Raw genomic sequence first — 26,259 nt, forward strand, 5'->3', positions numbered from 1 at the left:
AATTCTTTAATGAGTTGTTTATATGTGTGCATTTAAGCGTGTTTACATAAACTAATTTAAAAAAAAAACCCACATGGTTTTACTGCTGTTTCCTTGGTAACAAGCAAAACCTTGCCCTTTTAGCCTGCTGGCATTCGTGTGGACTGTACCACTGTGCGGCGGCCAATGGGGGTGATGGCACACCCAGCTCATAAAATTGTTATGTTTAACTCGTATCAAAGTATCACCAATGTCTAAATTAGGTATATTACTGTTTAATATAACGTCTAGTTAATTGTTATTGCTTCCAAATAACGCATATTAGTGTGTTTCTTATCTGTTTTCTGTTCGCTCACCCCGGGAAACTACGTCATAACATTAAAATGACGGTCGTACAGTAAGCTGTCAAAAGCTTGTTGCTTAAATCTTTGCAGCACTACAAAGTGGAGAAGAAATTAGGTCGAGCAAGCTTTAATTCTTGGTGCAGGGCAAGAATTAGACGGGCTGCCGAACAGACATATTGGAAACACTTGACATCTTGACATCTTTTTTCGCAAGTTCAGTCGCCGTTTTGTCCGTCTGTCCTCCTGGCTGCTGCGTGATACCGTTTGCTAACGATGAGGTAAGCAGATCCTCTCATTAGCGCTGACACAAGCTAATAAATATTACAGTTAATGTACTCTGTCGTGTTGTATAGTGGCGGTGATGCATATAGGTTGCCACCTAAGTATATGAAACACGCTTTTAGGTCAGGAAAAGGATATAAATCAACGGTTTTCTTGAACCATCAATCTGTTTGGTGACAAGGTGTGATACAGGATAGCGTCAGATAAATCAGCGGTTCTCAAAGTAGGGCTCTGGGCCCCACTGGTGGTCGCAAATCACCAATGATGGGGTGTGAACATCATCTTCGTAAGTTAAAATAAATAACAAAACTGACTGGTGAAAGCTTATTTATGTTACAAGATGTTGTTAAAAATACTATTTACAAATGCATTAAAAACAGCACAATGGTTATTGAGGCTGTTTGTTTAAATAATGTACCAGATATGTAAAAACCCTTTGAAGGAGTTGTACAGTATTTCAAAACAAATAGTTTCATTTGAAAGAGCAATAAAATACCTTTTTTAAATATCCAATATGGATGTATATGTCAGGGTTTACATTTAATAATTATTCCTTACTGTATAGTTTTTACCAGTCTGTATTGTTGTCTGCAGTAGAATTGTTATTATTATTATTATTATTATTATTATTATTATATTTGTTTTGATAGTTTTTAATGTGTGTAGCTCTGTGCTTCCATTTTTAAAATGCTGTTGTAAACTAGGAATTCCCCCATTAAGGGATGTAAAAAGGAATATTCTATTCCACATTATTACCAAATGCATACATATAGGGTAAAAATAGGGAAAGTTGCTGCATTTGAAAAGTTCTGGGGGTAATTTAGGTTTCTCAATTTACGTTGAAACCAGTGAAAAGTTGTAACTTTTTATTTTTCATTTTAGATATCATGAAACCTATAGCAAATGTCCTCTGATTAATGTTCTTCTGTTTTGGGTTTTAGAATTAATAATAATAATTACCATACTTGACTTATTATCAGTTAAAAGGTAATATTTGTGAAACATAGTTTTTTCACCATTACAAAACAAAAACAGGGAACATTGTGGTATAAGACAAAAAAGTCATTCTGCGAGAATCATTTCCAAAACAAACCTGACGGTTAAATTCTCCAATAAAGACAAACATATTAAATGTTTTAAATGAGTTACCTAAACAGTCGGTGTTAAATGTGCTTAAAAGCTATGACTTAGCTTAAAACTCCTCTCATGTTTGACATGGATATCAGTTTTTGGGTTAGAAAAGCATGTGCTGAAGCATCAGGTCACTTGATTTTTGATAGATGGGTACTTTATAACATGAATTAACATACTTTATGCTTGAATAAAAAGAAAATCCACCCATCGTCAGATAAATCCAACACCTATAGGAAAGACGACGCTGTTTTTGAGGGGATAACTGCAAATCCAGGGACTGGAACAAAGACAACAACCCTTAACTGCTAGTAGTAACATACCTACACCCCTGTTTGATTAGCTAACCAGTTGGACCACATGTCTCTGCCACTGTTAATTTGTGGGTTTGGGGTTTAAAATGTTTGGGAAGAATTGTGTTAAATGACTTAATGGGGTTACAAACAATGTAGTGTTTTTTAAACAACTTTTGCGAAAATTACAAACATATTAGCATAGTTTATATCCTGGGTATAACCATATTATATGTTATAAACAATGCTGTGGCTTCAAAATAAAACAAAAATGGTCCTGCAATGCAATGATCAAAGTTTACTGTACAGTTATAAAATAACTGAAGCTGTTTTAAATATTATTGCAGAAAATCTGGGGCAGAGATGTCCTTTTAATTAAAAAGGTTTATGTGAAAATGTTTTTCACCGCTGCTGACTTTATCCTAACTGCAAAATACAAAAATCAAACAGAAACTAAACATTTCCAATCACCCTTTTTTCATGATTCAGTTTTCTGTAATTTTTAAAAGCATACTTTTACTGAAAAGCTGTGTTTAGATGCACCAGTCAGTAAGCAAGTAATCAGAATCCTTTTTCTTCAGTGTTTATTAATTGTTGCTTGGCAACTATTGTTGCCCCTGTTCATTAAATGCATCAAAAAGTCCAACCAGTTTCTGTCTTTAAACGAATCAAACAACAGCATGTACTACTATGATGCAAATAAATAAAGTTGTAATTTTTTACAGGCTAATGAGAAGGCAGGTTGTGTTGATTTATAGTAACTAACTTTAGAGAATGTTAGGATATTTAAAACACTGGTGTGGATGCTCCTTTTGTCCTTTTAATGAGTAAATATTGAACTCCAACATCACTGAGTAGTCAAACTAACAGGATAGATGGATCAGCAGGAAGTTCTCCAGTTGTGGATCTGCTGCCACTTTCCTATTGGATGGTTTCAGACTGGGAGGGGTCTTTCCAGAGGCCAGCACACAGACAGGAAGGGGGTGGCTGGAAATGGTTCAGTTAGAGCCTGGCAGACAGTTTGTTTTGACTGCTTGGAAAAAATCCAGTTTTTGCTCATTGAATTGGTAGGACAGCAAGGACAGGGTTAGAGTGTTTTATTGTCATGATTCTAACAACCAAGCAGCTATAAATGTTCATCTAGCTTTCATTTTCAGCTTCAGAAAGTAGTTTAGAGTTGCATGAAGTGAGAGAGAGGAAGCTTTTCTTGCCCCGTTTCCTGACTTGTGCCTAAAGGAATTTGCTGTTGTATACTTTGGTGTTACACGGACGGTTGCTAAAGAGAAGGAGGAAGAACGTCAGAGGTAAGTTTACGAGTCTGAGCACAGTACTTTCTCCTAAGGGAGAAACTTTTCTCTTCTGAAGCAGATTTTACATATAAATATAAATATACATTATGATTTTGCACCTCTGTAGCCGTAGGTCTTCTATACAGGTTTGACGCTGTGGTTTCTGTATCTCTCACAGCGTGGGGTGTGTATGTTCTTTGTTACTGACACTGTATTCAGGATACGACCCGATGTTTTTAGAGTCAGCCTTTCTGTCCAGATGTTCACGTAATCTCATTAACAGACCCGGAAGAGCACAGTGTTTGCATATAAACTTTAGGCTACAGGAAAAAAGACATAATAGGTACTGCTAAAGTAGAATGGTACAGTGACCAAAGTTTGGTACTCATGTACTGTAACTATAGAGTGGAGCTTGGAAATGTTCACATATTGGTATTGATTAATTGATTCTCATGACTCAACTCTGCAACACAGAGCAGCGGATAAACAGTTGAGGCTCTGCACACGTCACGCAACAAGCTAATGTTTGCTGAGGAAGTGTGCCTTTATGTGAAAAGTGTTGCTTTGCTGTGACATTACAAGGTTATAAATGAGGATATTTCTAGTCTCTAAAAACCAGAAAACATAACGCAAGGTTTTCAGACTGGAAATTCTTGCTGGGAGCAAGATGACAGAGAAAAAACTCTTACTAATGGTTAAATTGTTTTCTTTAATTAATGTTGTAAACATTTCCTTAATGAGAGGTATTTTGCAACATTGTCAAAGTGAATTATTTATGCGTTGCAGATGCATACAATTTGTTACTATACAGTTGTTAGGTGTTTAGGGTTTAGCACTATGTAGAGATTTCTGCTTTTAAGTATATTTTAGACTTTAGAGGTGTGTTTGGGAAAAAAAGGACAAACTAACTTTAAAGATGTATTTCTCAATGGTTTCAATGTATTTACAGGAATAAAAGAGAAAAGCATAAAATGATGTAATCGTGTTCGAAACAGAAAAACAATTATTATTCCTAAAGCTTTTAAAATCATTTCACTTTAAAACTATTTTTCTCTGGAAAGATTTAAATTTAAAATAATTTTTTCATTTCGCCAAGAAATTAGTTTCAAACAGGAAATTAGTCAGGCACCTCTCCAAAGGTAGTAATGCACGAGGAGTATCTGTTTTAAGGAGTATAGCTAGTAGACTTTTTAACTAGTTAGGCTGTTTGTCCAGGTTTTAAAACAGCTTTACATTATTTATCATGATGGGTGGCTCTCCTTTAGTTTTTATACCTTGACTTTACCAATGGAAAAAAATAATTTTTCTTTTAAACAAGGAAAAGTGTAGTAATCCTCTTTCAGCCAGCTGGCTGGCAGTGCACACCAAGAGAAGGGGGAGGGACTGCATTGTATGTTACTGTACAGCTTGAGTGGAGAAATCTCGGATCACTCCAGAACCTTCTTTGGCATCTCATTAAATGGACTTTAAGATGTAGGAACCATATTGGGGAATTTTAGGTGTGTTTTTTATGATACTTCTCAAAACCTTTGAATACCTTGACGCTGGGAAGATAATTTCTAGATTCTCGTCTCATGAATTTATGTCTTTACAGGTTTGTACAGAGTTTTATCAAATGATGGTTTCATTTATTAATCAGTGTTTGACAATGATCAAGAAATGACCTAGTTAAAACCTGTCTAAAAACATAAAGTAAGCTAAAAGATCTCAAAAAGCCCCGATCAAAAGAACCCAGAACATCTAAAGCCCTGCAGGCCTTATTTTCCTTGGTTATGGTCAGCACTCATGATTCAACAACATGAAAGAATCTGGGCAAAAATGGGAGGGTTTGAAGGTGAACATCGCTGCTGATCAATATTAACATAAAGGCCTGTCTCACATTTGCTAGAAGACATCTTGATGATCCCCAGGACATTGAGGAAAATATTATGTAGACTGATGAGATAAAAGTGTAACTATCTGGAAGATGTGCGTCCCGTTACATCTGTGTTTAAAACTAATTAAGCATTTAAAAAGGAAAGCCTCCATCAAACCGACAGTCAAACATGGCGGTGGCAGTGTGATGGGTCTGAGCTGCTTTACTTCTTCACGAGCTTGATAGCAGATGGAAACGAGGACTTCTGCTGCTAGCAGAAAATCCTGAAGGAAAATGTCCAGCCATCAGATTGTGACCTGAGGCTGAAGGTGCGTTGAGTTACGCAGCAAGACAGTGATCCAAAACATACAAATGATCATTTAAAACAGTTTTTTCTCTTTACTCAGGTGATCTTTGGTTGCTACTTGTTTGCTGATCTGAGACATTTCAGTGTGACACAAAAGCAAACAGGAAAAATCTGTAAAGGTGTAAATACTTTTTCATTGTATAACGTGTTGTTTTTTGGTGTCTTTTGCCTCATGTCAGATGGGATAGGACTCGATTTTAGTATTTAGTATCCATTGAGTTTTTTCCTCCTTTAGTTGAAAAGTTGTGATTTAGATGTCAGTAAAATGGAAAATTCTTTGTTAATTTGAGTGTTTGTTAGTAAAACAATGATGCAAATAATTTAACTTTGTGTTGAGATAAAAAAAAAATGAAACAATCAAATCATGACATTTGAAATATTTGGAAAAAGTTTACAATATGACCTAAAATAATCAGTTTTCTGATCAAACTGAACATATTACACCTTCAGCTGTAATAAATTTTGGTTTAAATCGTTTTTTTTTTTCTTACAGGTCAGCAACAGAAGTGCCTTTAAGAAGACAACCCCCACCCAGCCTGACATTAGTTCAAAGTCATAGCTGGTCTATGCTCTGTTTTTGAAGACAAATCCAAGAATTAACACATGATACCTCGGCTGCAAACCTTTGGGTGCCAGTTGTCACACATTCAGCACAGAGAAGATTGCTAAACTTCAGCCATAAGAAGAAGAAACGGACAGAGAAAAATGACCTAAGAACGTCTCCCTCAAATAACTTGTGGACTTGACTTCTTTTAAAAAAGGACAAAGCTGCATGTTGTTTTAATCTCTAGCTTTCATCACAGCGTGATTCATTTTTTTTAAACTGTGAAGTTAACTTTTAACATTTACTGTGTGGTGAAAACCTCTTGGACATGGCGCTAAATACGTCCTCAGTAAGAGACACCAAATGGCTGACATTGGAAGTGTGTCGCCAATTTCAGCGTGGAAACTGTTCACGCAGTGATGAGGAATGCAAATTTGCACATCCACCCAAGAGCTGCCAGGTTGAAAATGGGAGAGTCATTGCCTGCTTTGACTCACTTAAGGTAAGATATATTATTGATTCTATATTACATTTTTAAAGAAAAACTCACTTTATAAAGGAGCAACATGACTAAAACAAGTAAACTTAATGTAGTAAAAGTAGTAAATTGGATCGTTGTTAAATATGTATAGTAAACATTCACTCATTTGTCTCCTTTGCCTGATATTGTGCTGCCACTGTTAGTTAATTAAAGGGGACATATCATGCTTTTAAATCCTTCCTTTTCACCCTTAAATCATTCAGTTGTGGTCTATATAAAGTGGAACTGCAATGCTTTGGTCTAGATTCCTTGTTATTGTAGCTCCACAGGCTCCTCTTTTACTTCTGTTCTGAGGTGCGTCTGAGAGCAACTCGTTTTGGTGCCGTCTCTTTAAATGCTCTTGAGGCACCTCACACCTTGCCCCCCTCCAGATCAAAGAGTGCTGAACTTTAACCCGTTCAACAATTTTTGTAGTTTGATAGCAGAGATACAATTATATAGCGGTGCAGAAACAAGACAAAAACAATGCAAAACTGTTAATGTAATAAGACTATTCAAAGCAAGCAGCACGGTTCTGACCTCAAGGAGCTAAAAGCAGCACGCAGCGCTAACATAAGCAGAAGGCACAATGCTACTGCTATTAAAACAATGGGCAGGATGTCATATCAACACACAATAAATTCAGTAAATAAAGTTTGTTGTCATTTTAGCGTTATTTGCAGCTTTGTTGCATTTGTCATTTCCCTAAACAGAAGGAGCTGACCCCTAATCAGATGAAGTCTTTCAGCAAATCCTTCTTGATACTGGTGGAGGTCACTGAAGAACTCGTCCTTCAAATAGTCGTCCTGGGCAAATAGGAATTCTCCCAGCTGATGTGGGAACATTTCCATGAAAAATAATATTTAACCAGGCACTTTGAAGAGGTTCTGATGCTGGTGGATGGTGTACTGAATTGTGTTGGTTAATACACCCGACAACCGAACCGATCTCATCCTCTTTCAGCGTAGGCATACTGCAAAATAGCAGCGATACGTGAAATTCATCAACCAGAAATCCATGACATTATTTAACTGTTCCGCAGCAAATACTGTGACATAACAGTTGGAAAAACGTAACAGATGATAGAGAAAACTGAACGGACTGAAAAATATGACCCAAACAGAATATAAAGTTAAATACACAACACCTGAAATGACTAAATAAACTTTTTGGGCACTCCTACAGACTCAAAGTACACAACAAATTGTATAAAACGGCTAGAAATGGGAATTTTGCATTTTAAGTCCCTTTTTAAGGCATTATTTGACTGAAAGTAATGTGACAGAGCAATAATGACAAAGATTAAAAGATAGAAACAATGCTGAGGAAGGATTATGGTTGATCTTGACCAGATACATAGTGATGGGAGAGCATAGAAATATTCACAGTTTACTGTTAGAGAGCTGCAGGAAAATGAGATTATGCTGAGCCAATAAAAGATTTAATAAAATAATTCTAATAAATATGGAGGGGGCTGCATCTTTCTTAGCTTAGTTCAGTGCACTGACCAAATAATTGATATTTAATGAGATAAATCATTTGTATCTTCCCCTTTTAAGTTTTACCCATACAGAAATAATCCTCTCTATTTTCTGTTTTTTTTTTTCCCTTATGAAGATTTCTCAAAGTCCCTCTCCGGATCTAGATTCCCACACCTTCAGACACTTCCAGACACTTACCTCATTAGTCTCAATATTTCAAGTATCATGCAAAATGTCAACCAATTAAACAATTTCCCACAAATAAGCCACTGACATATGCTGTTATATTTAGTTAAAATAAAATTAAAATAAATCTTGCAGCCAATTGGATTAGAGCCAGTTTATCCTCCTGCTTGCTCCGTTGGCCTGTATGGGACCGTCTCTGCCTTAATCCACTCTAACACATTCAGTCGCATACAGCCTTGCTCCTGGGATTATTCTCCTGTTGAGTCACTGCCTGATCTCTTTTTTCTACTTTTATGAACCGCTCCTATGTGCCCTTGTGGTCAGGAGGCTAAAAGCATTAACACAAAGTACTGTTCCATTATTTCTTTATCTAAAGATGGGGTCAGCAATGCTATTTAAAAGATTTTAAAGAAATCTTTAAATGTCGTCACTAAGTATTTCTTTATGTATTCTCTCTCTTTTTAAAAGAGAGTTTTGCACTTGTAATTTTTGATCAGCCTCATATATTAGCGATATTATTCAGTGGAGCGGAGTGCAGGAACCATACATTAACCTCCTTCATTTACCTGTATTTGCACATATGATAACTACACAAATCTCTGACTTTGGCACCAAGGTGTTCTGGCTGTTGTACAAATGCTCAAAGTGTAATTCTTATTTTCAGTTTTAAACATCTGAATCTAGTTTGAAACTTGAGCTATGAACCTTTAAATTATCACTGCCTCCTATAGATTTACTGAGGGCAACTGTGTAGCTTTTATTTGCACTGACCATGTGAAGGAATGTTTTATTATCAAAGGAAGATTTACTCTGTCTAACCTTTGACATACGGACATAAGATGGTTTTTTTTCTCATATTTTTCCTCATGTTTAACCGTCTTCATCATGCTATGGCTGTATGGTCTGTTACATTCCAGGTTTTACAAAAGAAGATCAAAGAAATTATTATTGAAGCTGCACAAATGTGCCCTACCAGAACTGACTTGCTGTTAAAGAGGAATGTACACAGGCTTTGATATGTGACTCACGGGTATCTCCTGACTTTCACTAAAGTGAGTCAGATCAAATTTGTTGATGCACAAACCCATCCTGTTTCTTTGATGGCTCGACATTTTACCCTTAGGAGATACATCTAGGCATTTTTAAGTCCGCTGCTCAAAACCATCTTATAAAATTGTAATGAGGCATAAATGTTATTTAACATTTGATATTTATTTTAAAAAATAACAACTCAGACAAATTTGGCCATGATTGGCTAACATTTTACAAGGCATGCTCTAGTTTCAACTTTATTTAAACTTAACCCTACACTTGCTGCCGTTTATAATCACCTGATGGTGCAATGATGCGGTGCCTTGGGAAAGTATTTAACTTTAACTATTCCACGTACTGGGAAAATTAAAAAAGTAATTAAATTTGGGCGTGGCGCTGGTGGTGTAGGGGTTAGCGCATGACCACATATAGAGGCTATAGACCTCGAAGTGGCCGTCCCGGGTTCAAGTCCTGGAACCTTTGCTGAATGTCTCCCCCTTTCTTTGCCCCTCCTTCCTGTCTGCCTACTATCAAAAATAAAGGCCTCTAGTGCTGAAAAAAAAAGTAAATAAGTCTAAAAAATGTGGTGTGCAGTTGTATTCCATCACATTTACTCAGATACCCCTAAATATAATCTATCGCAACCACCTGCCTTTAGAAGTTAAACATTACTATATAAACTTTATCAACACACCAGGGTGAACCTTGAAACATTTTGATGTTTATACTCTCTTTATAAAGCACTTTGTATTTCTTGAACGTTTAACAGGATTTCTGCTGAAGTTTAACAACCAACCTTTTAAAGGAGAATTTAAACCAAACCCTGTGTTTTCACACATGGTGGATCTACAAGGAAATCCCAGAGTTTCTTCAGGGTTCCAACGCAGTCAGAAAAGGTCCTGAAAAAGATTATTTTCAATTGTTTTCTAGGTCAGAATAATGAAGGAAAAAGACAAAAAAGGTATAGAAAAAAAATCATATTTACAGATTTTATTTCCATCCATCCATCCATCCATCTTAGGAAGATCAGGCAGGTTGAATAAATATGTACACAAGAAGTCCATAATAGTTAAACTTTAGTACTGTTATTTGTCAAAAAATACTGATGCAACATGTAAGACAACCCAAAGAAAAGCTGGAATTTGAGAGTTTGAGGAACCCACACAATTTTCTGTGAATCAGAAATACTTTTGAAATTTAGCACATTATATAATTCTGGTATTGAAATGCTTAAAATACAAATTTTCTTGCTTCAATTAATGCTGTTCTACAATTTTATTAAGCTTATTCTTATAGTGCCTGTCATGTTGTAGATCAGGTCCAAAAATGTATTAAACAATTACAATTAAAAATATATTTTTATAAAAACATTAAGTATAACGGTTCTTTTTATACGAGTCTGTTTAAAATGCCTTGTTTCTTTTTTGGAAGATCAACTGTAATGTTCATAATAAGATGAACACAAGAGGAAATTTGACCCTCTTTGTTTTTGTTTTCTGCCAATGCAGGGCAGATGCTCAAGAGAAAACTGCAAGTATCTCCATCCTCCTTCTCACCTGAAAACCCAGTTAGAGATAAATGGGCGCAACAACCTCATCCAGCAGAAGACAGCTGCTGCTGTGCTTGCCCAGCAGATGCAGCTGATGATCCCTGGGCCAAGTATGCAGCCTGTGGTGAGACCCTTAGAATAACTCTGCAACAACCTATGTTTTCCTTTTTTTTTTTTTTTTCATGCCTGAAATGTCACACAGGTCCTCCCCCCTCATTGTCAACATGTTCTGTTCCATAGGGACTTGGCACCAATACCAGTCTTGGTTATGGGTCATACATCAACTCTTTGAACCATGGGATGAGTTTCATCCCCTCAGACATCCTCTCCAGCACCCCAGTTCTTGTTCCTGGCAGCTCAGCTGTCACGGTCCAGTGTTCTTCCTCCTCTTCTTCCTCATCTTCTTCTTCTCCATCACAGAAGCTGCAGCGTGCAGACAAATTAGAGGTACTGAAGATCAGAGAAGTGTGATTTAATTTAAAAACATATTAATACTTCTGGGGCTCATAACGGGCTACAGCTAAACTCATTTGACTATCTCAATAACTGCTTTCAGGTGTGCCGAGAGTTTCTGCGGGGTAACTGCTCGAGAGGGGAGACCGATTGCCGCTTTGCTCATCCCACTGACAGCCCAATGATTGACACCACCGATAATACAGTCACTGTTTGCATGGACTACATCAAGAGCCGCTGCTCCAGGGAGAAGTGCAAGTATTTTCACCCGCCAACACACTTGCAGGCCAAAATCAAATCCAGTCAACAACAAGTCAGTCAGATGGGGATGGCAGCCCAGGCCACAGCTGCAGGCATGGTAAGACAGAGCCTTATCCTTTTTGTGACTCTAAAGTACTCAGGTGCATCAGTCACTTCCACACTGTGAGCGCATTGGCTGTGTCTAAGCCAGTGTGACCCGATAGTTCATACCTAGAAAATCTGAATTGAAAATCTCTTTGCGTTTGATTTATGGGGCTCCTGGTCAGAAATATGCTGCTTCATTGTAAACATCTTCTAGTATGCCATCATACAGCCCCAGCTGCACAATTTACACCACATTCTGCTAACTGCAAAATATGTTGACATACAAAACAGGACAAAAAGGAATCAGTGAAATATGTTTATATAAAAGGACAGCCAACATTTAAACACAGAACAAATCACAGGTAAGCGAAAAATCCTTGAAAAACCAAAAATGTAGGTAGATAAGGGTAAATATGTGGACATTGCAGCGCACCAAAATACTCTTTATGTTCATATGGGACCAGTTAGGTCAAAATGCAGTGATGGGGAAGTTTTGCTTTTAGTAGATGTTTGTTGAATGTGTGTCATAAAAGATGTGCAGCATAGCCAATTAAGCTGAAATATCATTACATACATGTTATATAACTAAAATTAGTATGTTTAAAAGACGGAAATAAAACCTCTAAGATATTCCAGCTACTTGTATTGTAAACCATCTACTGTTAATTGAAGCTTAGATTTTTCGCATCAGACATTTTGAATGAATAATTATATGCATAACTACGAACTTCAGAAAATGTTATGATTTTATGTGATAGACCAACTCAAAATGGTGCATAATTATAAAGTGAAAGTAAAAGGATATGTTTTCACGTTTTTTATAAAAATAAAAATTAGTAGCGTGCATTTGCATTTTTTACACTGTCAGGATTTACTATCTTGCAAAATGTGCCAATTTTACTATGGCAGACTGTGCTGATTTCTTTATTAAACGTATGCTTTGCTAATGAATTAAGAAATTTCTATTTTTTCACAACCAGCACATCATAAATCTAAAGAAAAATCAAGTTGGAAAGTTGCCAATCCTTTTACTGAAAAAAACTAATGTTTCTGTCACACAAACATGAATAGTCTTTACCTTGGCTTATACACATTCAGAGAGCAGTGTTTTCTAGTCCTAAAGAAGTATCGCTTTAACTGCAGAAGATACTGTGAAACCATGATTGGATATAATAACAGCTTTCTGGTATAATAACAGCTACTGTGTTTAAATTTAGAGCACTACGTGTTTCCACAAAGCCATTTGCTAGGTCTTAGTGAAGTCATGTAGCGTATAGTAGATCTCAAAAGTAAAAGTTAAAGCAAACTCGTTTAAAAATGCCAGGTTGTTTTAATGCAACAAAATGTGTCAAAACCTTTACCTTCATTCATCTTAAAAATAAACAAATCAGAAAATAATCATGAAAAATAAAATCTCTGTAAAAAAAACCTGGTTTCACAAATTTCAGCAAATTATTGTTTGAAGCACACTTTGGTTGAATTTTGTTATTTACTTTTCTTGAGATCACACCTGCCATATAGAGTAATATAGAGAATCTGACCAGTTACAGAGAATTAAACGGATCTATTTGTATGAAGGCATACGTCAGTAGAAAATCTTTTTACAAAGCAAGACACTGGCGATTGTTTCTGCTTGCTTTGGTTCAACGTCATCATTAAATTTACCTTTTAAATGTTCAGAATTAAATGTGTTAATTGACTCTCCACATCGGTTTTATTGTCTTCTCTGGGTTCATTTTTTACTCTCAAAAGCAGTTGCATATTTTTCATGTACTAGTTATGTTAAGGAGGCATCCATCATTCCTCCCTAAGTTTGCAGTAAATGCAGTAAATGGAGCTCCACTCTGTGTTTTATGATGCTGGATGAATGTTTCATCTGTTGATTTGTGGCACTTCTTTTGGGCTGGCTCTCATAAAACCAAGTCATCTTTCATTTAACAGTGAACATTTTCAGTGCCTGCTGTGTTTTTTCATTTATATCCCTTTCTCAGAGCCATAAGATTGGCATTTTGAGTCTAAAATTCTATTATACCTGCAAAGCTCCTCTAATTTTACTCCATTTCGATTATATTAACCTCATCTGAGCTCATCTTAATATATCAAGTACTCACTGTGCATTTTGAGGGTATATGTACACTACACATCATCTTTGTTTGCGAAATCTATTTATTAACAAAATTTTGACTTGCAGTTTTTTTAATCATTTATTCACCTTATATATACATTTTTGTTACTGTGCATGAATATTTATGTGGTATACTGCATTCAGATTATTTTGTTTTTGTTTCCCCCCTCCTCTCACCTATCCACAATGCTGTCCTCCATGATGCACCTCTTCTTGCTGTTACCTGTATGTTAATGCGCTTGAACCCCATTGGCCCACTGCCATCATGTGCTCGCTGCCTGCTATTAAAAGACTCAGTCGACCGCCAAAGCAATGAAGCGACCCCTCGAGGCAGCTCTAGACCTGGTACTTTTCACCTTTTGCTTTGCATGTAGCTGTTGTGTCATAAGAAACAATTTTTTTTATTATTTGTGTCATTTGTGGTTTACAGCTTCTTCATGTAGCATCTTATATGTTGCACAGCCACCATCAGTAAATGCTTATATAGCCAAATTTCTTCTACATTTTGGTTAATATGTTAACCACTTCATATCTTGAAGCTATAACTGGTTGTTTTTCCCCATCATTTGTCAGTAGTAAATTGTTTTGAATATAAATGTTAAAATGTTTAGCAGTTTAAGAGCAAGCACAAAGTTGAACAGAAGGTGTGAGGATTTAGAGGCTTTCATTTCTCTTTGTGTCACTTTTCAGGCCTTTCCACCCAGCGTCCTGCAGCCCCTACCAAAGAGACCAGCCCTTGAGAAGAGCAGCTGGGCCAGCTCTCTCCTTTCACCCAGTTTATTGTACTACCAGCAGGCTTTGGCCAATACACAATTACAGCAGGCTACAGCAGCATTTTATCCCACAGGTGAGCTTTTCACCAAAGACATTAATACAGCTTTTATTTATATGTTTAAAATTAGTTTTAAGTATTATTATTTTTTATGTAAGGCAGAGTGACAAAGTTAGTTTCAGCCAGGTTTGAGGTACTGATGTCATTTAAGAAGTTGCTGGTTTGCTTTATTTCAGTACAAAAATCCTTCATGGTGTGTAGACAAGGTCTCTCTGCCATAGCACCGTTGCCATGGTTATTTCGACACATGGTGGGTGCCTTCCGGTTATTTGTACTACTTTGCGTATGTATTTATGGGCGGGAACCAGGCAATTCATGGCCTACGTGCAGCTGTGCCCTATTCACTGCAAATCGGGATGTATGAAGGCAACATTGCTGTAAAAGGTCTACGCATGTTTCGTACATCTGATTTTTTTTGTGCACCTCAGGTTTCAGAGTTTCTCCCTACCACAAACTTTTAGTATGAAAGCTGCGGACTCTTTTGTACATGAGGCCCCTAGACATAAAAATATAAAATGTTCTTAACGGTATGTCAAAATCTAGAAGCAGTTAGGAAACATTCAGTCCATAAAAACCCACTTAACATTAGAATGGATTTAGCAGCCAAGTGCAGCTTATCAAATGACCTAATCCAATGTCGTATAAAATTAGATGTTTTGTTATATAGTTCCCCTGGATCAGTCATGTACATTGTGTGTTAGTGCACTGCCAAGGAGAACCAAATGATGCTGCCCCTCCATCTGGAAAGGTCATAAATGTTCATCACAGTTGGCAGTCATCCCAGGAGTTCATGTGGCAATTAAAGTCCATTATAACCAAGAGATGTACATTCCAGGCATGCCTTCTGATCAGTTCAGGACTGGACATGGCACATTGGGTTTACGATTTGTTTTAATTTAATTTTTTAACCGTGTCCTGTTCGGCAGAGTAGCGCTCAGAATTGTTGTCTGAGGTGCCAAGAAGAAGCCCAACAGATTTACTTTCACAAGTGGAGCAATACAGCTAACGCTTTAAAGCTCTGCTTGGTATTTATTAAATAAACTTTATTAGAAACTGCTTTGAGATTATTTCAATTGTTAAGGCACGGAGACAGAAACAAAAAGGAAAAAATAAGAATCACGAAAGAGAGAGAGGTGAGGCAAAAAGGAAAAGGGAAGAGAAGAAGAAAAGAAGAGGAAAGAAAGACGGATGAAGAGATTACAAGATAACACCCTGCTTGCTTCTACACCTGCAGAAACATACAAAATCACAGCTTTTCTACCGAAAAGTGCACGGTACTTATGAATGCAAGATGTATTTAGTGGTAAATGCGGCTTAATATAGAACATTTGTGTGTCTGTTAACACTTGAATCTAAACACCAGTGGGTCTGAGTGTGAGCATGCTTGTGTATACAAGGTTTCTCCATTAAAATATGCAATAGCGAGTGTGAGGAGCCACAGACCTGCCCCCCTGGACCTGAGATAGACACGGAGGAGATCTGAACCACAGAAATCTAAAGGCCCCCAGAGCACGGGAACCCCAGGAGAACCACCGCCGGGACTACTGCAACCCCCCCAAAGAAGAGCAGGAGAGAGTCCCAGGGGAACCACTCAGCAGCCACAGTGCAGAAACCCCAGGGAGCTGCAGCTGGAACAATTGGGTTTACAATTTAGCTTCAAAACAGACCAAGACCCTGTAGCAGTTAAAAAAGGACCTAAAGGATAGTATTATCTTGAACCGCTGAATAAATACACAGTTTAGATGACAGTAACCTGTAATGAGTCCTTTTTCTTTTTTCTTGTTTCATATTGGTCTACAGGTTTTTACTATTTCTTGAAGTCTCTTTGCACAATTTCACATAACCTGGGCTGTTTTATTGGTAACATAGGACAAGTAATAGCAGGTTTGCAATACAGAAGCACCATTTTTCCCTGGTTGCTTAGGGAACAGTGCCATCAACAGTCATCAAAGTTCATTTTATAAAAATCTGGTTTTAGCTATATATATGATGAAAGAATTAAAACAGCATTCAGTTCTTACAGTATACAGGTATTGTAACTGCTTCTAAAAATAAATATACTCATTATTTCACTAATAATAACTGATTTTTACACTTATATATATTTTAAAGATATTTTTTGGCACTAGTGGCCTTTATTTTTTATTTTTTGACAGTAGGCAGACACTAAAGAGGGATAGAGAGAGGAGGAGATATTCGGCAAATGTCACCGGGTCCGGGACTCGAACCCGGGACGGCCGCTTCGAGGACTGTAGTTTCTATGTAGCCTATATGGTCGCGCGTTTAACCCCTACACCATCAGCGCCGCGCCCAACACACTTATATATATTATTGCTATCTTTAACTTTTATTTATAGGTTTTTTCAGTTTTGATTTATGGGCTTAAACAAAAACAGTTGACACTCGCTAGATTTATTAGTAGATTTAAAGGGTTTTTTGGAGAGAATGTTACACCTTGTTATGTTGCTCTTTAGAGAGCAGCAACACTGGGAGCACAACAACCTAATACTACCTGGTTAATCAGTCAGGCTATCTGCTCAGGTCACCTGTAGTCGGCTGTATAACAGACCTGCCGCTTGAAGTTTGCCAAATTGATTTTAAACATAGCTTTATCCCAATAAAGGTTCCTTCAGTTTCTGCGCCATGAGTATCTGTGTTTTTATGGAACTGTAAATATGTCCTAACATCTCAGCTTGTGTTTCTTGTACGCGAGGCAAGCTCCACTCTTTTTGTTTGAGCCAGCTAAACAGCAGTGCACAGCGATATGTTGGGGAGATGCTCCACTGCTCTGAGCTAATTTTGTTATGTTCTCTGGAATTTAACTACAGGAACTTTAAACCGCAGGAACAATATGATAGACCTCTTTAGTAGTTCAGAAAGCGTAACCTTTCAAAAACCTCAGTGTACCTTGATTCCATTAACCTGCCCACCTCTAATCTCAAAACAAGGATCTTACTGCTGCGTTCAGTTTGGATTCTGAACCCCAATCTGGTAATTGGGTCACTCCCTAGCTAAGCCAGTTTTTGTTGCTGGCTGGAAAACCATTAGAAGCTGCTCATTGTTATGTTGCTAACTACTAGTAGCAATTCAGCATATTTTGTCCATCCTATGGATTTAAACAGTATTGTATTTCCCGACTTGGAACTCATTATGTTTGAGGAAATGGAGAACTAAGCAGTAGAATGGCTGGGGTGTTATGTTAATAAATGTACATACAGAACCTTTTTTTTTAACAAAGTTTTATTTCAAGGAAGCCTGAAATATAATTTAAATGTTGGAAGTGAGATGACCGTAAATGTATTTGAGTGTTGTGTTTGCAGCATGATAAATGCTGAGCTTATAGTGGCTGCAAAAATAAAATGTATTATCTGTGCTTTCTTGTTTGTCTACTAAGGTGTACTTAAGGTGTATTTGTGTTTGCTAAGCCAGTATAAACTGATGTTAACGAGTTGGTCATACTAAATTTGTTCTTCCCGTTTTGTAATCACACAGGTTCTGTCTTTTGCATGACTCCTGCTAACAACATTGGTATGTTCCCTCCTCATCTTCTTCAGACTATGTTTTACATTCAATAGATCACAAATAAATATGATGACGTTTTGAAGTTTTAGAGAACCCAAACTTAAAAAAGTCATTGTTATTCTAAATATGAATGCTTGTGGCACAATTGTGTCATTTTCTGATCATGAAGCCTTGGGTATAAAATGTCCTGTTTTATTCCAAATATTTAATGTTCAAATGTCATCAGCTTAACAAATTCTTCGAAAGCTTAGGAAATTTGATCAGCATCCCTGACATTTAATTACATTTTGAAATCTTTTTATTATCTGTAGTCTTGTGGGATGTCAATTTCTGGGCAAATTTCCTAATTAGCGTTCTTATTAGCGCTCCTTTTATGTTCTCCCTTGCTGTCTTGCTTTGCTGTGTGATCACATGCCATCTGCTGGTCTAACCCGACGATGGCTTTGCTGCTACTGTCATTGTATATTTGCTTGGCTAGAGTACGAGAAACATTGCTATGGTTACCATAACGCTCCACCTCCCTTTTCATTGCTTCCATGGTTCCCCTCCTGAAAAAGTCCCCATGATGTACAGTGCTACGCCTGCTACTGTCTCTGCAGCAGCCACTCCTGCCACAAGTGTCCCCTACGCAGCAACAGCACCAGCCAATCAGGTTTGCTCCTTTTTAAAGCTTTCTGTGGTAAATCCTTGAGCTCTGTATCAGTGCTTCATCTTTTAAATCAGGGGAGTTGCTTCATCAGCGTTGGGGTGCCATGCTTGCTTTACAGCCATAAAGCTTCGTGTACCTGTAGATCTTCAACAGAACTGCTAGGCTGCATTTCATTCCTTTTCCCTTATTACAAACAACAGTTCTTAAGAAGTCTTCAACCTGCAAAAAACAGTGTTGTGTTTATTTTTTATTGCATGTTTTGTGCTTTTTTCATTGTCCCCTTTTCAAGTCTAAATAGTTGCCCAGGTTCTTATATTGCGGGTCTTATAATGTGTTTGACTGAGATTGTTTTTATGACTCATGCAGTCATTTTGGTGAAGAGTGAAAGCCAAAAAGAATATTAACAGTATATTCGGCTTAAACTTCTCTTAAACTCAGTCTTTTTTAATGTGCAGTTACAGGCAGAGATTGACATACACTCATCAACGGCATGGATGTCATAATTTCTTGGCTTTTAATGATACATTTTAACAATTTTTTGTCTAGGTTAGACTGATAACCCAACATATACCTTATTATTAATTAAAAACAAGATATTGGAGGACAAGCTTGAATTTTACAGGATTTATTTCTCTACAAAAAGCATATTGTGCATCATACAAACAGGCTCAGATATATACATACGCCCCCACTGATATTGTGCTTTATCAGTTTCTGTCGCCATGAGGATGGTCCTGTCGTAAGTATGGCAGACCAATCTTTTCATCAGATGGGAAGGCCTCAGAAACTAGTTTTGATGTGTGTTTGGAATCATTGTCCTGTGTTCAAGTTTCACTCATTTGACCCAAACTGTCAGGCACAGATGAAAGGAACTTTGTTTTACTATAGAAGAACAACACAGGAACTACCAAAAATTAATCTGATATTAAGCTAGATATTAAGCTGAGCTAGAATATGCTGGAACACGAGTGTCCCTGTCCACATTGAAGGAAGTTTTAACTTCACATAGATTGAGAGGGTGCTGACTAACAAATACGCAATTAAACATCAACACCTTCAAACTCAACACAAATTTGCAGCTGCCCACACAGAATGCCTTGTGAAGAAAGGTTTCATTGGTAAACGAGACAAAGATTTAACTATTTGGTCACTATAATATGAAGCGTGTTTGGAGGTGTCATTCTGAGGTTTCACACCCAAGACAGCTATCCTGTCAAGCATGGTGGTGGCAGCATCATCCTGAGGGTCTGTTTCAGTGCCAGTAGTACTGGTGCATTGTACAAATTGAAGGAAATGGGAAAGAAGGATATCTACTTCTTCAACTTTGCCTAAATGGGTAAAGCAGGTGAATGGGGCCATGTCGGGCCTTGTTCTAAATGTTTTTAAAAACAGGTCAATGCCAGGAAGCCAGCTATTTTAAAGACGCCATTAAATCAGAATGTAAAATTCATGTCCATGATGAGTGTATGTAAACTTTTGTACAGCACTGAATGTAGGGTGATGTAATAATTGTTTACATCTTGTCATGAACATCTAACATATGTATCTCTGTAAACAGATCATGCAACTGAACAAAAGATTGAGTTTAAATTGCACCTGACAACCCTGATCCTAAAATGTTGGGAGGTTGTAAAAAAAAGTACTTTTAGGATCGTTTGAACATGTAACATGTGCAATGGAAATTATTTTTAGTTTATTTGATAGGAATAACAAAAACAGTAGCTGGTGTTGGGTGATGGGCTTAACTGTCATCATGTAGAAAGTCAGGATAGCATTTGTTGAAGCTTTGCAAGAGGAACCTACTGTATTTCTTACTGCCTCTGCTAATGTAAACTGTAGCTAGCTATGCCCAAATTATTCATCTAAGCCACTTTCAAAATAGGTAAAGCTTAATGTGTAGCACCAAATAAAATTTATACTCAATGTAACGTCTGTGTTGCTGTTTGCTAATACTTACACGAATGATGGCCAGGGAGAAAAATCATGTTTTAAGTAGCCTTAACGTTTTTCCCTAAGATGTCATTCATCAGCTTTTATTTGCTGTGGCTGCAGGTGGAGAGCTGAACTGAGGCCTGAGCACCATTTTATATTCTGTCTAAAAGTCCAAGCTTAATTTACAGCACCTTGCAGAAGTATACATACCCTTTGAACTTTTTTTTTACATTTTATCACATCACAACCACAAACTTCAAAGTAATTAATTGGAATTGTGATAGACCAGCACAAAGAAATATATTATTGTCATCCCACAGTGACACGTGCTGGAGGGATCCTTTTCCTCAGCAGAGACATGAAAGCTGGTTTGGGTTCATGGAAAGATGGATAGATCTAAATTCAGGGAAATGCTTGAAGACTGGGTCAGAACTATATCTTCCAGCAGGACTGTTTGCTGAGAAAAACAAAGCACTTTGGAGGATGCTACTTTTATCCCCATTCCTAACTCCCTCACCTTCCAACCGTTTATTTACTGATAATAAAATATTTTACAATGGTTTGAGGTGTTAATTCTATACATTTTTCTTCTTTCCTTTTCTCACAATCTTTTTTGATTCCATTTGACTAAAAATTCTTAGTGCAGTGAAGTTTGCGAATAAAAACACTGAAAATAATTTCCTTTAATCTTGCATCTGTTGCAGTTTAAAGCTCCCAGCTTTATGAAATAGAGTTTTCTTTATTTTGATTTAGGGAACAGACGTACTTGGTGCAAAATGAATGTTATCAAATGAATGTTGATAAACATTTAAAATGTGTTGCTCTGCAAAAAAAAAAAAAAGCTAATGTCAAGACCTGTTTTGTGAAACTATTCTTCTGCTTTTGAAACAGATCATCCTCAAGTAACCATCAGAAACAGAGGTCACTGCCACGTTGCAGCTGTTAAAGGTCCCGAACAGCCTCCCTACAAACATTCTGCTAACATCACACACCGCATACAACAACCTGCATGTTAATAATGTTGCTACTGAAATGCTCAAGTATGACGGTTACTTTGCATCATAAAGCTTTGTTGTTAGTGCACGCTTTTATGCCTCTGTTAAAATGCATGTTCAATATTTCCCCCCTTATACCAGTTCTCATGAAGTCAAGGGTAAAAGTATTGTCTATTTATACACTTTGTACAAGAACCTGCTCTGTTAAAGAGGCATTTCTGAAGAAATGCAACCAGGAGAGTCACAAAGCTGACAACACAGTGTAAATACAATAGAAGCACGTTCTTGTGAACTATTCTAAACACAAAGATTATAAATCTTACCTATAAACCATTTAAGTATGTATATATTTATGGTTCAAAACATTCAGGTTGGTGACAGAAATGTCAGTTGGGTCCTATATTGCAGATTGCTTTTACCTTCTTGAATGTGTTATTTAATTAAAGTTTTTTTTATAACGATTTCATAGTGCCAGATTTAATTGTATTTAACAAACTAGTAGAAAGCACTTATTCTAGCTTTTAACCTCATGTTATATTGTGTAATATGATAGCTGGCTTATGGACATCCCTTTAAAAAGCTCAGAGAGATGCCAGAAAACTGGATCAGTGCCCCACCTTCTGGTGTGCCTTTGCATTGCATAGACAGGTTCTATGCTGAGAGGAAATGCTGTATAATCCATCTGATGTCAAATGATCTCTCATGAGCCACAGTAATAGACCCATTAACAAAACTTTATGTACTTTCAACAATATAAACTTCATATTACAAGTCAGATGTTTAGAAGATACGGTGTAAAAGTAGCTATAGGTATAAAAGACAGCTGAGATTACAACTGCTAATATTTAAACTAAAGGTGTTGTGTGAACATTTTCACTGTCACTGCTTTGTTTGAATGTTCCAAGTGCCTAAACAAGTGTAGGTAGAACTGCTTAATACAGTCCATACTTTCCCAGAACGTAGAGGTTACATTTAGAAACGTTCCTGGAACTTACCAGGCCCTTTCCAGAACTTACCAGGAACTTTCGTAGACTTTCATAGAACTTTTGGTCACTTTTCCAGGACTTACTGTGTACTTTTAGAAATGGAGCTAAATTATGAGGTGATTTGTAACTTTTCTGGAACTTACCAGGTTCTATATAAGTTTTACAAAGTACAATGTAAGTACCTAGATACCAGTCACCTCACTATACACTCTGCTTCTTTAAAGTACCGAGTAAGATCCAGGAAAACAACTAGTAGGTTATATAAAAGTTCCATTAAACTAAGTGGTAAATTCTATGAAACTTCTAGGAAAGTACTTGGTAAGTTCAATTTAGGTACCAGAAAAGAGAACTTGGTAAGTTCTGGGAAAGTAGTGGACACCTAGTATATTCCAGAAAGGATCCGGGAAAATTTTGGGAAAATACCTGGTAAGTTCTAGAAGACCTTCAGAAAAATGTGTGTCAAGTTTCAGGAAAGGTTGGTAAAACGATCTCAAAGTTCCTGACAGGTAACCTCTACTCCCAGGGAGGTGGAGGCTGTGCTGCGTGGTGCTACTGAATCAACAACATCTGAAAATCTTTAAAAAGTTTTGCGTGGAAACCACTTCAGTAATGTACTAATTAAGTCACTGTTTAAGATAGATTTCCATGTGTAGGTTGCAGTGCCATGTCAGGGCATTTTCTTTAAATCCAGATAAGATTTAGTCCTTGAATACATTTCTCACCAGTGTTAAAGCAGGTATGTACTGTGCATAGGACTTCATATCCAGGTTTTACCAGATTTAAAATGATAATTTTAAAAACTATATTAAAATACTTTATGGTATGATAGAATTTCAGAAGAAAATATAGTTTTGGTGAAATGTATTTGTGTGGTTAAACCATCACAGCAGCCAGACTTGACTATTGTTTCTGTTAAAACAAGCATTTCTGTCTTGTATATTTGTATTTTCTTAGACATCTTTTAGTTCTGTATCTTGCAAACCTTAACACTTCATTAGTTGATATTAAAAAAAGTACACATTAATATTTTGATAGTTTAGGACACTTAAAATGTATTCTATTATATTTTATGATGAATGTAATTTATTAGGCTGACTTTGGATCTGTTCAGTTCCTTTAAAAACCTCAACTCATAGTTTTAGCCTATTAAAAAATAGATGAATCAGGATACAGAAGAAACTAAAAGCATTCAGTCCATGTCACTGCCTTGTTACCTGTAAGAGACAACGAATGTCTGTGTAAGCAAGGCTTGTGAGTTGCTTGTTATGTGCAGAGGTGCATTGCACCAGTTGTACAAAGATGTAATGCTAAAACAGTTTGTAGTGTAATACTATTCAAATTATTTGTACAGCACTTTCTTTTAAAATGTTACAGAGTGCTTCTTCACATGAGTAAGTTTGACGAACTGGTTCAGAAAGATATTTATAAGATTAAAACAATAACAAACTTCAGTGTATTTTACGGGTGTTCATTTGATAAAGGAACAGTACCGCATTATTAAGTGGACAGAAAAAGAAAACATGGTTTTGATTTTTTTTTTTACAAATGAAAATCAAAAAAGTATGGAAAGCATTTGTTTTCATCTTTTTGTACTCTGAAGTAGAACATTAGCCCTGAGAAGCTGCAGAGACCCCAGTGGGAGAATCTGCTGTCAGCACATCTACTAGTCTTTATGGATGAAAAGTGGAAAGACATAACAAGTACAGTTTGCAGTTTGTTACAAGCCAAGCAAACATCTGTAATAAGGTGCTCTGGTAAGATGAGAGTAAAATTTAACTTTCTGGCTTACATGCAAAGTCGTATGTGTTACGCCTCTGAGACAACAGAGGACGTTGTCACAGCGTTCTATCCACTGATTAATTTAGGGGTGAGCCATCTTCCAGGCTCAAAGGGGTGAAAGATCGACTGAAGGTCAATCTGTGTGACCAGCTCGCCTGCAGTTTTACAGCAAACCCACCTGGAATTGGGGCAGATCTTTCACGTCACATCATTTCTTGGTTTTAACACACGCCAGAAGGGTCATGCTGGAGTGGACTGAGATAGGACAGATTACTGGCCTTTATCCAAGGGTAAATAGGACAAAACTGATGAGGCATTCTTGCTCCAAAGTGTTTAACCACTTAGAACGTTTGATGATGTTGAACCATCATTTTGGAGTTTACACTCCATGCTGCCTTTGGTTCTGCTTTATTTTCGCAAAGTATATTCTTGACTTGATTGGTGATTTATGAACCGTGGTTATGCTGGTTTTTAAAATAAGTGGTTTTTTTGAAAGAAGATTCGAACTCATCACATTGCCCTGAACACACAATCTGCGTGTGAAACATTTTGATGGCAGCATCAAAAGAAAGAAACGCTGTTAGACACTGCACAGGTTTGAGACTGGTCACATTACAACAGGACGACTATCAACATACAGCACAAAGCTACAATTAAGTAGTTTATCGCAAAGTATATTCATGTGTTAAAATGTCCCAGTGAAAGTTCAAACCTAAATCTAATTCAAAATCTGATCCACGTAAATCCAAAAAAATACATTGAAGTTTGTAGTTGTAGAGCAGCAAAATGTTAAAAAAAAGTTAATACATTGGCAAGAAATTTAATTTGTAAATTTTTTTAAATTGTTACTAGACATTTATTTACAGCAGTCTATGGTGGACCTAAACACAAAAGCTTTCTGCATACATTGACTCCCAAATCAGCTATCCTGAGACTCTATCAGTGTCTTTAAAAGAAATACATGAAATAAGTAAAAATCTACCCTTCCCTCTTAAATGAGAATCACAAATCTTGTATAAGTCACTGTAACTAATAACCAAACTAGATTATAATGGTTTTTAAAACCCCTGATGTCACTAATCTTAATTAAATAGATGTTACACACTGCTCTACTTAATGCTGACATGTCGATAGTTCAGAAGACGTATTCAGTTTTAAAGTGCGATTGCTTTAAATTTGAGTTTATCACTAGCTACGGATATGACCTTTTTTTCCCTTTTATTTGGCCTTCAAATGTAAAGCATATTTCTGAATATTTGTCTTGTTTTTTCGTATTAAGAGCTTAGAAGGAACACACATTGAGATGTTTTAGTGTTGGATATTGAAGACGTGATGATTTGGACAGTAAGAATGTTCAGTCTTACTGAAAGGAACACCTCTTCAGCACTTTGTCAACTGTCAAATGACTGAGAAGATTTATTTGTTACCTTTGCCTTATCTTTGACCTATCCTGAGTTTATATTTGTTCTTAAACTATTGAGGTCAGTGAAATAAGTTTGACAGTTTTTGTTAATGTTGAATATGTTTAGAGTTTGAAAATGTAGTTGCAGAATGTATTACGAACCTAAATGCTGAATTGCGTGACGTTGATAGGATTGATCAGCTTGGCATTGTTTATGATTAAATTAAAGAGTTAGCCATCTCTTAAAGCAGCCATGCTGGTGCAATCGGGTTGCATCCTGGTGGGAGTTATTTGTGCATAATTATACATTTCATGTGGACAGTTTTGTTCATGTAAATTCAAAACTGTGTAAAATCTGAGATATTTCAAATAAATTTATGTCCTGTA

General features: G+C 36.7%; 1 protein-coding gene across 4 annotated transcripts; it reads left to right on the plus strand.

Annotated features, from left to right (window-relative positions):
• Positions 1–341: 341 nt before the first annotated feature.
• LOC124871185 (muscleblind-like protein 2a) lies at positions 342–26,259 on the plus strand. 4 transcript variants are annotated; one of them, XM_047370281.1, is made up of 10 exons: positions 344–601; positions 6,034–6,586; positions 10,812–10,976; positions 11,093–11,299; positions 11,409–11,663; positions 14,067–14,120; positions 14,466–14,622; positions 18,100–18,135; positions 18,687–18,781; positions 21,602–26,259. In XM_047370281.1, the coding sequence occupies exons 2-10, from the start codon at positions 6,413–6,415 to the stop codon at positions 21,614–21,616; spliced, it is 1,158 nt and encodes a 385-aa protein (XP_047226237.1). In that variant the 5' UTR covers positions 344–601; positions 6,034–6,412; the 3' UTR covers positions 21,617–26,259. The 4 variants fall into 4 exon arrangements, with proteins under 4 accessions (XP_047226233.1, XP_047226237.1, XP_047226234.1 ...); XM_047370279.1 differs by lacking the exons at positions 344–601; positions 18,687–18,781 and adding exons at positions 3,081–3,096; positions 3,187–3,333; XM_047370277.1 differs by lacking the exon at positions 18,687–18,781 and having other exon boundaries at positions 342–601.

The sequence above is a fragment of the Girardinichthys multiradiatus genome, chromosome 7 (assembly GCF_021462225.1).
Source record: "Girardinichthys multiradiatus isolate DD_20200921_A chromosome 7, DD_fGirMul_XY1, whole genome shotgun sequence".
Classification (NCBI taxonomy): domain Eukaryota; kingdom Metazoa; phylum Chordata; class Actinopteri; order Cyprinodontiformes; family Goodeidae; genus Girardinichthys; species Girardinichthys multiradiatus.

Excerpts from the sequence above, each read along its gene's own strand:
- LOC124871185 (XM_047370277.1), top strand. The coding sequence starts at position 6,413 with ATGGCGCTAAATACGTCCTCAGTAAGAGACACCAAATGGCTGACATTG. Across the intron at positions 11,664-14,066 it reads AGGCCACAGCTGCAGGCATG|ACTCAGTCGACCGCCAAAGC; the intron begins GTAAGACAGAGC and ends TGCTATTAAAAG. Across the intron at positions 14,121-14,465 it reads TCGAGGCAGCTCTAGACCTG|GCCTTTCCACCCAGCGTCCT; the intron begins GTACTTTTCACC and ends GTCACTTTTCAG.